The sequence below is a fragment of the Anomalospiza imberbis genome, chromosome 6, assembly GCF_031753505.1.
Source record: "Anomalospiza imberbis isolate Cuckoo-Finch-1a 21T00152 chromosome 6, ASM3175350v1, whole genome shotgun sequence".
NCBI classification, from domain to species: domain Eukaryota; kingdom Metazoa; phylum Chordata; class Aves; order Passeriformes; family Viduidae; genus Anomalospiza; species Anomalospiza imberbis.
The window spans coordinates 17905828-17916591 of record NC_089686.1 but is presented as its reverse complement, the minus strand read 5'-3'; the positions used below and the strand labels follow the sequence as shown (position 1 = coordinate 17916591).

Sequence of the window (10764 nt, the reverse complement as noted above, 5' to 3'; positions counted from 1 at the left end):
TTGTCTTTCTCAATCACTTCTTGGAACAGTGACGTGGGTCAGTTTGCTAAATAGGTCAATTTGCTGGAGGACTCCAGAAACTTAAGTACCATCTCTATATCCCAGGCAATTGGTCACAAAGTCAGAGCAAACAGCTGTAGCTTGATAAAGTCTGGACCTGGAAATCAACAGGCACAATGTGCATAAACTTGAAAATGCAAATAATCTTTTTTTTTCATGAAAAATAAGAATGATACAGGGTAGCTAAAGTAGGTCCAATTAAGAGACTCATAACGGAAGACAGAGAGAATTTGGAGATGGAGGTGGGCTTTGGAGAAATATGTATTAATTTGCCCAGTTAACACACAACAAGCAGCAAGAATCAGTATGGACAGAGTAGAACAAACAGCATATAAAAAGGAGTACAAATACAAGAGAGATTGTTTTGTTCAATCCAGAGAAGGTTTGTTGTTTTTTTCTCAAAGTCAAGCAAAGGCTCAGCCATGAGGGATCTCTATACACACTATGCAGAACTATGAACCACGATTACTGGAATTTTTTTATCACCCCGATTTGCTGACAAAAGGAACCACAGCTCAAGAGTTTGCACCCTCTGAGTGGACTGGCCTGTGTTGCAATCTCCCAAGCTAAAGGAAAAAACAAGACATGAGGGAATCTGAGGCCCAACATAGAAAGTAGTCAACACAGAAACATCAAAAAAGCTGCAAAAACACAAAAGAATTCACAGTAAAAGACAACCCAAAACTTGTCTGTGCTTCTCAAGGTCAAAAAGCTTCACCTCATCTCTCCATCTGTAAATTCTTCCAGTCATTCCGGCAAATAATTTCTATGTAAAGAAACTTGGAAAGAGAGACCAAGCCTCCTCAAAGTTCGGATTCATGCTTCCCTATTGACTGGTCATTAAATGCAGAAATGGCTAAGTATGAATAGAAGTATGGCTGAAAATTTGTGTCTCTCTTTTGAAACCAGCCTAGCACCATGGCTTCCCAAATTAGACACCCAGGAAATATGGGAATGTGGATCATCAACCAAGAAAAGGCAGAAGGGGCAAAAAAATGCTCAAAGGTACAGGAAAAATTATATTACCAGCATGCACTGTTTTCTACAGATACGCAAAAGAGGAGGTTCATTACAGTTCCTCTCCCATTTCTGGATGATAAGACAACAGAAAGAGAAGAAAAAAAAACAACAAGGAAAATGTTTTCATCTGGATGGTCTTTGTTGCATTTTTTTTTAATCTTTCAAAACATTACATCATAAAATAAAGACAATAGCAGCAAAACTTATCAAGATGGTACAAGCACATTTTGCTCTGCACTCTGGTAATGACATTTCTGAAATTTTCATTTTCTGAGAATGCCTTTCTAAAGCACCATTGAATCTTACATAAAGAGTAAAAGAGGGACAGAGACAAGAAAGTAGATAGAATACCATTGCAAGTGGTTTTACTGATTGTTTATAGTATAATTTGGAGTTGATCAGGAAAAAGTTTAGAACAGCATCCCAAAAAAATGTTTCCCCAAATTTTAAGAAACTTCTTTTTTAAACACAAAGCTGAAAATTACTACTAGTGGTTTCTCAGTACTGTCCAAGATCTAGATCAAGTTCTATCAAAACCTGGAAAAAAATCACTCCAAAACTACATTGATACACTGCCCTGAAAAAATTTAAGTTGTTGGGAAGATATGATCTAGACACAAACTCCGCTTTTTTTTCTAATTAAAGCTATTATATGAATCCAGGATCTGAGAAACTGCTAAGTGGTAGACTGAAAGCTGGTATGTTCAGCTTATATCTCACAACAGGCACCATAAGCTTTCCTCTTGAGAGCATTCAGCTCTCACAATAAAAAGGACTTTGGGGATATAATGTATTTGGGAGACAGAAGTATTCTCACATGCCAAGTGTCACCTGCCTTTTCTTTGCTCTGAAGATCAGCGAGGGAAAGCAGATCCTCTTTGCCTCAAAAGGCTAAATGCTATAGAAATGTCCACTTTCCCCCAGAAGCAGCAGCCCTGTCATTTCCTGGTGATAAGACTTAGCTCAGATATGAGCTGTAACCAGAGAGGAGAGAAGAAGTTTGCGTCTACCTGCATGGAGCAAGGAGGCATCACCAGAAATTCTGTGCACAAGAGCCAGTTATGTGTGACACATGAGGGGTGTTAGCATGGGGCCATTCTTCATCTGGTTCCCAAGAACTCCAGTGTGGTGGATAAGGCTTGCCTTTAGGGTGACCTTCCCATCACAGCATGATCTAGCTCACAGATTATGCACAGGCTACATCGGGACAACTCCAAGTTAGCTTGTGCAACAGCTTCCTCCATGATTTCAACAGCACAAGTCAACAGAGACTAACAATGTTATGAACTGCAGTTGCAGCGGCTGGAAGAAAAAATACAATCCAGTTTAGCAATGGTATTAAGAAGAGTAACTGTTACTGATAGTAAAGGAGATGGGGACCTTGGGAAAATTTCAGCAACCCAAATGAATTTTCAGATCTACATTTTTTTGGTGATACATTTCAGCCAACCAGTTTCATACATTAATCTACAAGCCTTTATTTGAGTTCTGCAGATTTGTGTTGATTTGCCTTGTTTTTCATTGATAATTAAATGCCTAGGGAACTGTTTCTGAAGCTGAGCTTATTTGTGTTAAGTATTGATATAATGCCATTCTAGTAAGTATAAATTGCACAGTAGAGATGAGTTATAACAGCAGGCCTTTGCTATAAAAAGCTTAAAAATAACAAGGCAGCTTCACTTTACTGCAGAGACTTAGAGGGGCAGATTTTGGCCTAGATTAGACAAAATGTAGCTCAGAACAAGTAAATGTACAGGGAAGACTGAAAAAGTCCCCAGTCACCTTTCAAATTCATATCTATTTAGTAGGAGACCTCCTGCTCTCGGTTAGTACACAACATAACATGATGCTTGGTCTTTACCTGTAATTTATTTCTAGTGGACGATGGGAGAAGAGAGAGTAGCAGACATCATGCAACCTTGACAACACAAATAAACCCCTGAGAAAACCAAAGCTGGCAAACAAACAGCCCATGTACAGCATAAATACAAATACTTCAATGAAGGGCTTTTAAGGACAAGCTTTTAATAACCTGAACTCAGACATAATTTAATTTATTATGGGTTAGAGATTTTTGTAGAATGTCTCTGGCATAGCCCTTTAATGGCTTTGGAGGAAGCAGACTGGTACTAGCGACATCCTAAAGCCAGGCAGCAGAAGCTCGGGTGATTTATAATTTCATGGTCACAATCCAAATCAGGTTCCATGAATATAAATCACTGGGGGGGGGAGGGGGAGAGGGAGAGATTATTGTATTTTATTTACTATTATTTCTAGGATTTATTAGAAATAATGTTCTCTATTAAGTGGTAAAGAAATTACAAATCTTTTGAAAACCAATATCTGCACAAGTTCAGTGATGCTTATGATGGTTAATGGTTCAGAAGGATCCCCAAAGTGGCATAACAGAATTCTCCTGCACAAGGCAGTGGAAAGTGGGACTGAAGAGCTGAAAGCTGTAGGGATACAGTAGCTGATTCATCCTCTGTGTGTGAGGGCTGCAGCTACATACAATCCATGTTTCCTTATTTTTTCAGGTCCCAATTCCCATGTCAAGTCATGTTATGCTCAGGGCAGGATCAGAGAGTTAAAGTCCGTAACCCACCCTTTTGTTTGACTTCTTATTTTCAGGCTGCTGGGAAAGGGCCTAATTTAAAGAAAGAAGTTTTGGATATGGTTTAGACTACTTTTGCTAAAACTTTTCTATAATGGCGAAATAGCCTCACTAGAAATAACATGACAAGTTTTTTATAGGTGTTACTAAATGCCAGAAGATGAGAATTTTAGCCATAAAAACACTTGATGGTTGAACTGAGATTCTCTCTCAAGTTGTTGCAGACAATTAAAACCAAGGGATGCCATTTAAAAGGGAAAAAGCAATTTAGCTCATTAAAATGTCAGTTTAGGTGTCAAGATGTTTCTGTCTGGCTCCCTATGAAATACACCATTTACACTTCCCATATTGTAATAAAAAATTATGTATATTGAGGTATTTAATAGGCAATCATCTAGCAGAAAATATTTATTCCTATCATAGCCCGACAACTTTCTCAGCAAGTTTTGCAGACACAGAAATGGAGAGGAATGAAAGAGAGCATTTTGCTTTCATATAAAAGGTCATCAAATGCTCTGCTCAGTATCTCACTGAGAGTTTATTGAGCATCACCTTTTGTCCCTGAACTATTATATCCCATACCAGGGGATGCTGAAGAAACAGCTGATAAAATGTCAGCCAGGGGCTCCTGCATGGCATGGCCAAACAGAAACTAGAATGACACAAACACCATCACCTAGAATCTGGACAGGGGACAGACTGATAACTCAGAAAGTTGTGATTAATACTATGCCAAGATGTCATTGTCCTTCTGTTCCATCAGAGCAAACAGTTCTGAGTCTGCCCAACAAATTTTGCCTCCTCATTTTTCCATGTTGACTTGTTTTCTGTGATTTGCCTGTTGTCCAACTCCCTGTTCACACAGACAATTCCTACAAGACAGACTACTTTCCCTGACCCTAATCAGAAGAAATGCCCTGGCAATGGCAAAAGTTTATATTTCATATATAGAAAATGCATCTCCCATATCTTTACAGACGTCTGTGTGACTATGCAGAACTTTTCTATTGCAGGCAAGCATTTCTTGTGAGAAGAACTCATCTGAAGAACAGATAACACTGCATGCATGATGTTGATCTTGGCATCTGGTAATCAAAGAGAATTATTTGCAAAACTGAATGTATTGCATGCTTTCAGAGTCAGATGAGATGTTTTTGGGTGCCAGATCCTTCACAGATGCAAAGTGCAGGATGATGTAACAAGGAATTATTGCAATTCTCAGACCCAAATTGTACATCTCAGCACTTCTGAACCTTTGCTGGAATTCAAACACAAATCTAAACTGTAGCTTTCACTCCTAACCTCCTACCAATAAAACACCAGATCTGAACAGCCTTGGTACATCCAGATATGCTTCATCCATCCTGACACTACAGAATTAGTGATGCTCATGGATGAGACTTCAGAACATTTGCTCATATGTGGAACTCAAGGCCTGCCCAAAACCAGCAGTAACAGGTAAGCTAAAAGCTCCAGATCTTGAGGAGACCTGCACCTTGCTGGTGTTTGCCTGGGGCTTGAGGAGCATGGGATCCTAGGATGGTCACCAGCCAGCGTGTTTGTGAAGCCAAGCACAGGGCTGTCTGGCACAAAAGTCTCCAGAAGCCACGACAGCTCTTGAGTTAAGTGGAACTTTCTGAGGGTCTGGGCTTACTGCCCTGTCTCTGGTAAGGTGAAGCCACAGTGCAGCCCTGCACCTTAAGAGATTCACTGGTGAAGTAAGCAGAATTCATTTTCTCTTGGATCTTATCAAGTTAGAGCAATCCCAAATGACCTGTAATTTTTCAAATGTTGCTTTTTCTTCCTTGATTTTCAGACAGATAATGAAATTAGAAATATGATAAGACATTTCAAGAGACGTGGACCAGTGGACAGAACAAACTTAAAATCTTCTTTCTTCCTCTGCACTAGTGGAATTTGGCTCACTCCTGCAAATTCAGCAGAGTCATTACATATGCAAATATATATATATACTCAAAATTTGCATACACAGTGCCATGCTTCCATTCATAGCTATGGCAATCATGAATTCTGGTGGCCAGTTTGATTTTGAGTTGTCTTATGGTGCATAAAATCTCAGAAAGTATCACAGAATGATACATGCACTTTTGTGTATGCAGACATCAGCATGCAATTCCAAAAGCCTGTGTCTGCATGACCTGTGGATGTCTGCATGTTTGACTAGCTTGCAAGAGTCTCTGCAATCAACATCCATGCTTACCTTACCTATAAGCCTACAGTTTGAATTGCAAGAATATTTAGGATTTTGTGAAAGCTCAGGGAAAGCATTGCTGGTACAATCATTTGTATCTCATTTCCAGCATGCAAAATCTTCTATTTCCAATGGCCCACCCAGTAGCCCACAGGCCAACACTATAAAAAATGTAGTATGTTTTGCAATTCCCATTAATTATTTTGCAGCATTTTCTTTGAAAACACAATTCTATTTTTCATATCCTTATGCCCAGACAGCACAAAGGATTTTTAAAAATGCTCACATTTTAGTTACATTTCACTTTAGTCTAGAAATGCAGAGAGCTCATGTTTAGTTTTTATCAATAAAAGGGATAGCAAATTTCCAACAAAGATCACACTTGAAAGAAAATGAACAAAATAATTCAAAATACTTGTTTAAAAAGTTACAAAATATGACAGCATTAATGGCACTTAAAGTTATAAGCACTTAAAAGATTACCACAATATTTTTTTCCTAATTTTCTTTTTTGTCTTTTCTTTTTTTCTTTTTTTTTTTCTGAGACTATGACGGCAGCTTATGTCTAAACCAAACCCACTAAAAGGGAGCAGAGAGACCTGAGATTCTATGGTAGCCCTGGCTCTCATTTGAATCACATATATGCTTTTATGTCTATTTTTAAAAATTCAGATTCAGCTAGAGAACAGCAGTTTGCTGACATGCAAAAGCTACAGCTTCCCTTCTGTCCTTATAGTCTTACAGCATTAAAATAGAAGGGGCTTTTTCAGTGGTGGAAAGTGTGAATGAGAAATTCTTTAAAAAAAAAAAGTTGGCCCACTGTTTCATACTTTTAGCCAAATATCATTAAATTGATGTTTCTTTTCTTTTAAGCAACATAACATGAGATGTATTTTCTTCATGTGCACTTTCTTGCTGTGACTTTACACTGAATTTTCCTACATGAGAAAAAAAATTCCATTTGTTTCTTTTCTTTTTTTGTTTTTTTTCATTGCTTAAGATAAATACCCACAGAGTTGTTTTTTTTTTGTTTTGTTTTTTCTTTTTCTTTTTTTTTAATGAAAAGAGCAATCCAACCCTTACTTATGTAAATGTTGATTTTCCAACCAGCACCCAGCTGCTAGCTGTGTCCACAGACATTCTTTTGGCATTTAGAAAGGTAATGCATCTGACTCCAGTATAGAGGAAAAAAAAATCTAGCTTGGATCACGTGCCAAAATGTAAACTAAGCCTTACTGAAAGTTTCTAGTTCACTCCAATCATTTCTCCTCTTTTTAGTCACCAGGGGAAGGCTTTATGAATGTATACTCCATTACAAAGATACACTGTGTTTCATCCCTTTCATAGGCCCTGCTTGCATAGCTGCCCTTTGTCTAATATCACACCATGGTAGGAGCCCTCTGGTGATACTGCCATGGTCCATTCCCTTCCTTTGTGTCTTGCCCTGGTAATCTTATAGAGGCTGAAATTTCCATGTGCGTAGCTTTCTGTTGCCATTCTGCAGTGCTGTGTTCCTGATTTGTTTTGGCAGAGCAAGCTTGAGTCTTTATGGCACAGTGAAATATTCTTGGATGCTATATAATTCAGACTGGATAAGGAGTCTGTATAAGGCACGTGTCTCAATATATATGTATATAAAAACACCAACATTGTTAATTCAAGTCAAGCATCTTTTACATTTAACTTCTGTCTTAAAGTAACACTTTGTTTTTATGCTTCCTTTCTTTGGCTTCATTGGGAATCACTCCATTTTCCAGGTCTGAGTGCTGCTGGATACAGTTGGTCAGAACTGCAGTGCTAGAGGTGTTCTTGGAATTACACATCTTCTCTGTCTCCTCTTCCTTTTTTTCTTCATCCAAGGAATAGTTTCTGAAGGTCTCATAAATTTTATGCATGTCCTCAGGCATGGTCTTTTTGAGGTCTTTGTTTTTCCTTTTGGTCATCTTAGCGGATGATCCAAATTTGTTAATGATGTTGTCCTCAGATGCCCCCTGCCCATGCTTGTTGAGCTTATCTGACCCTTTAAGGCGCAGGTTGTTAGGCCTGTTGTTGATGCTTTCCTGAGAGGAGGCTTTGAAGCGTCCTGTTTCCAGGGTAGCAAAGACAGAGCGCTTCTCTGGAGAGAGCATGTCCAAGGAGTGGGCTCGCTGCTCCAGGCCCAGGCGCCTGCGCTCCATGCTCCGGATGGTGGCTGCCCGTTGAAGCTTGTCATGGATCTCCACACTGAGCCGCCTCCGTGTCTCTCTGAACTCAGCCGTCACATTTGCTTTCCACTCTGCTGCGTGGGCTTTTATTTCTCCAACCTTCACAATATGAAGAAAGAGAAATTAATTAAAAAAAAAAAAGACAAATCTTTCCATCTTTCCTGTAGAACAGTAACACAAGCACTTTCTTCTGTGGCATGAAACTGGGGAGAGGTCCTATCTCCACTGCATCCATCTGGACCCAAACTTCAGTAGTAAAGGGATTACACTGGGCAAACTCTAAACATACCAACTTGGTGGCTTTTGTGACATAGAACTCATCTGCCTGTGTCACTTTGCCACTCCACACATTTTATAGCTGTGTTACATGGTGGGACATGTTCATGCTAATCCATCCTTGATTAAGAATAAAATTCCTGATTCATAATGTCAGCAGTAGATGGTCAAGAGTGGGCAAAGTTAATCACATATAGTTAAACCACTACACTTCAGAACAGCACAACAACCCGTGCAGCAGTACAGGAATGTGTTTTCCTGTATTGCTTATGGATGCAGATGTTTAGTCCCACTGAAGTTTCTGTTCAGAGCCAGAGAGTCACAGAGCAGTTAATGTTTAATACCCATTAGCTGATTTCAAGTGGCCCTCTGACTTCTCCAGTCTAGGGTTCATTTTCAGGGACAAATGTAGCTGTCTTTAATGGAAATTTCCATTGCACAATTGTCCAAATACCACACTGTCAAGCTATCTGGAGTTTTCAACACACATTCTGTATGGGCATATCCTTGAATGTCCTACTGTCTTTCTCTGTTTTACTCCTTTGCACTGGAGGCTGGAATAATGCTAAGAATAAAACACTAAGTGATGGCTGTATTCAACAAATATGCCTTCCAAAATGAGAAAAATCAAGATAAATGACCAAGCAATATTTCAGTTAAAACAGGCCATTCTCAAAGTTCAGCTAAACAGATTCAGGAGTGCAATGTCTGCAGGAGCCCACCATGGTCAATGGTTTGCTTGTGCTGCTGCAGCCTAAACTCAAGTTTTTGCATCCAATAACCCACAAGGAGTCATCTTTTTTTTTCTGCAGGCCAGATGTACAGGTGTCCATTTAGCACTGTGGCAGAAGGCATCTTGCATCTCTGTGGGAGACCAGATTCTTCACTGTAGATGCCTGATGATCACGGAACAGCCACAGTCTCTGCAGTCCCCTTTATTAATGGAGATGCATGGGGGATGCACCAGGCCTTGGGTGATGCAGATGCCTTCAAAAATTAGAAACAGCACTACCCCCCTGCCAAATTTTGCCTGCTATTTGGTTAACCCTGCCAGGTAAACTTTGCTAGTAAAGCACGGTTGCCTTAAAATTTGAAATTATATTACTAACATCTTCCACCACAGGCTTCAGCTCCAGAGGCATGGCAATTGCCTTTCTATTTTCCACACTTATTTGAGTGTGGAAAATATCCTCACTCAAATAAGTATGGAAAATAGAAAGAGCAAAATAGAAAAATAACAAATAGAGCAGTATCATTTCTGAATCAGGGAGGGCACGTTCTGAGTGAATTTAGTCATGCTGTCCTTGATGCTGATTACTCAATTTCTTCAACTTTTAGAAACAGAGTACACAGTAAGGAACCTGAATCTAAACTTCTATTCAGAGCCATATTGTCTGGCATAGGAAAAGACAGGAAAATCTCCTAATTTTTAAGGAGAAGACACTGACATTTTTAGTACAATTTCATAGCTGGTTTCAGAATAAAGGCTGGCATCTCATTCCATAACTGCAATCCTACTGATGTGTTCTGTGTATTTTTGAGTAGTGATAGAGATGTAACAACCTTGGTTGCTTCTGTTGCTTTTTCCCCTCCTTTGTGAAGGAGCTGAAGATCAGAGCTAACTGTATACCAAAGGCAGACAGTGAAGCGCATATTGAGCAATGGTCATGCAGAGCAGCATCCTTATTGAGACAAGCAGGAATCAGGCACTTAAATCTCTCTCGTAAAATGACAAACCACTGAGAAATTACTGATCATACCTCTTCTTGTGTCTTCTTGGACAGGACTCTTAACCAGTCTCCAATCATACTCAGAACGGCAGCAAAGTAGGCAAGGCCAACAAGGATCCAGAACCACACTAAGGGTTTATACCACTCCATGTATTTGATGTCAGCATTTCCTCCTGAAATAAGCATATAATTATGCTTACAAATCATGAGGTGCCAAAATCATTACAAAATATCTGCAATTCTGAAAAATGCCTAAAAGTATTTCCTAACTCTTGTCAACAGCACTGTAGTTCTGATAATAAGACAAAAAGCCTGTCAGATGGGAGGAACCCAGTCTGTTTTAATTTAAGTCTTCAAAATTACCTACTGTTCTACTGCTATGTGACCTGACAGAGCACTCAGTAAATACTTTCCTTTGTACTGTTCATATGCTGAAGCGGCTCTGAAATTCTACATTGATAGTACTTGCAACAGCACAAACATCTGTCCAAGAAAAAAGTTTAATACAGCTAGTCTTCCTTATTCTGAACTGCCTGCAGCCTCATAGTTAAGAAAATTTATAGATCAACCCCTTTAAGTGATAGAATTTCAAGACTTTTTGGGTTTAGCTCCAGGTTTGAGAGATCTGTGTGCAGAAAAAAGAAATGT

At 39.2% G+C, this 10764-nt stretch overlaps 1 protein-coding gene across 1 annotated transcript in view; it reads right to left on the bottom strand.

The window, feature by feature from the left end:
• Positions 1 to 1198: 1198 nt before the first annotated feature.
• The window catches only part of KCNK10 (potassium two pore domain channel subfamily K member 10), a 55736-nt gene continuing 46170 nt past the window's right edge, over positions 1199 to 10764 (bottom strand). The window contains exons 6-7 of the mRNA XM_068192665.1: positions 10147 to 10289; positions 1199 to 8209 (exon numbers count right to left, since the gene is read on the bottom strand). Of these exons, the coding sequence (XP_068048766.1) occupies positions 7598 to 8209; positions 10147 to 10289 (755 nt within the window). The 3' untranslated portion in view covers positions 1199 to 7597. The remainder of the gene's footprint in view (positions 8210 to 10146; positions 10290 to 10764) is intronic.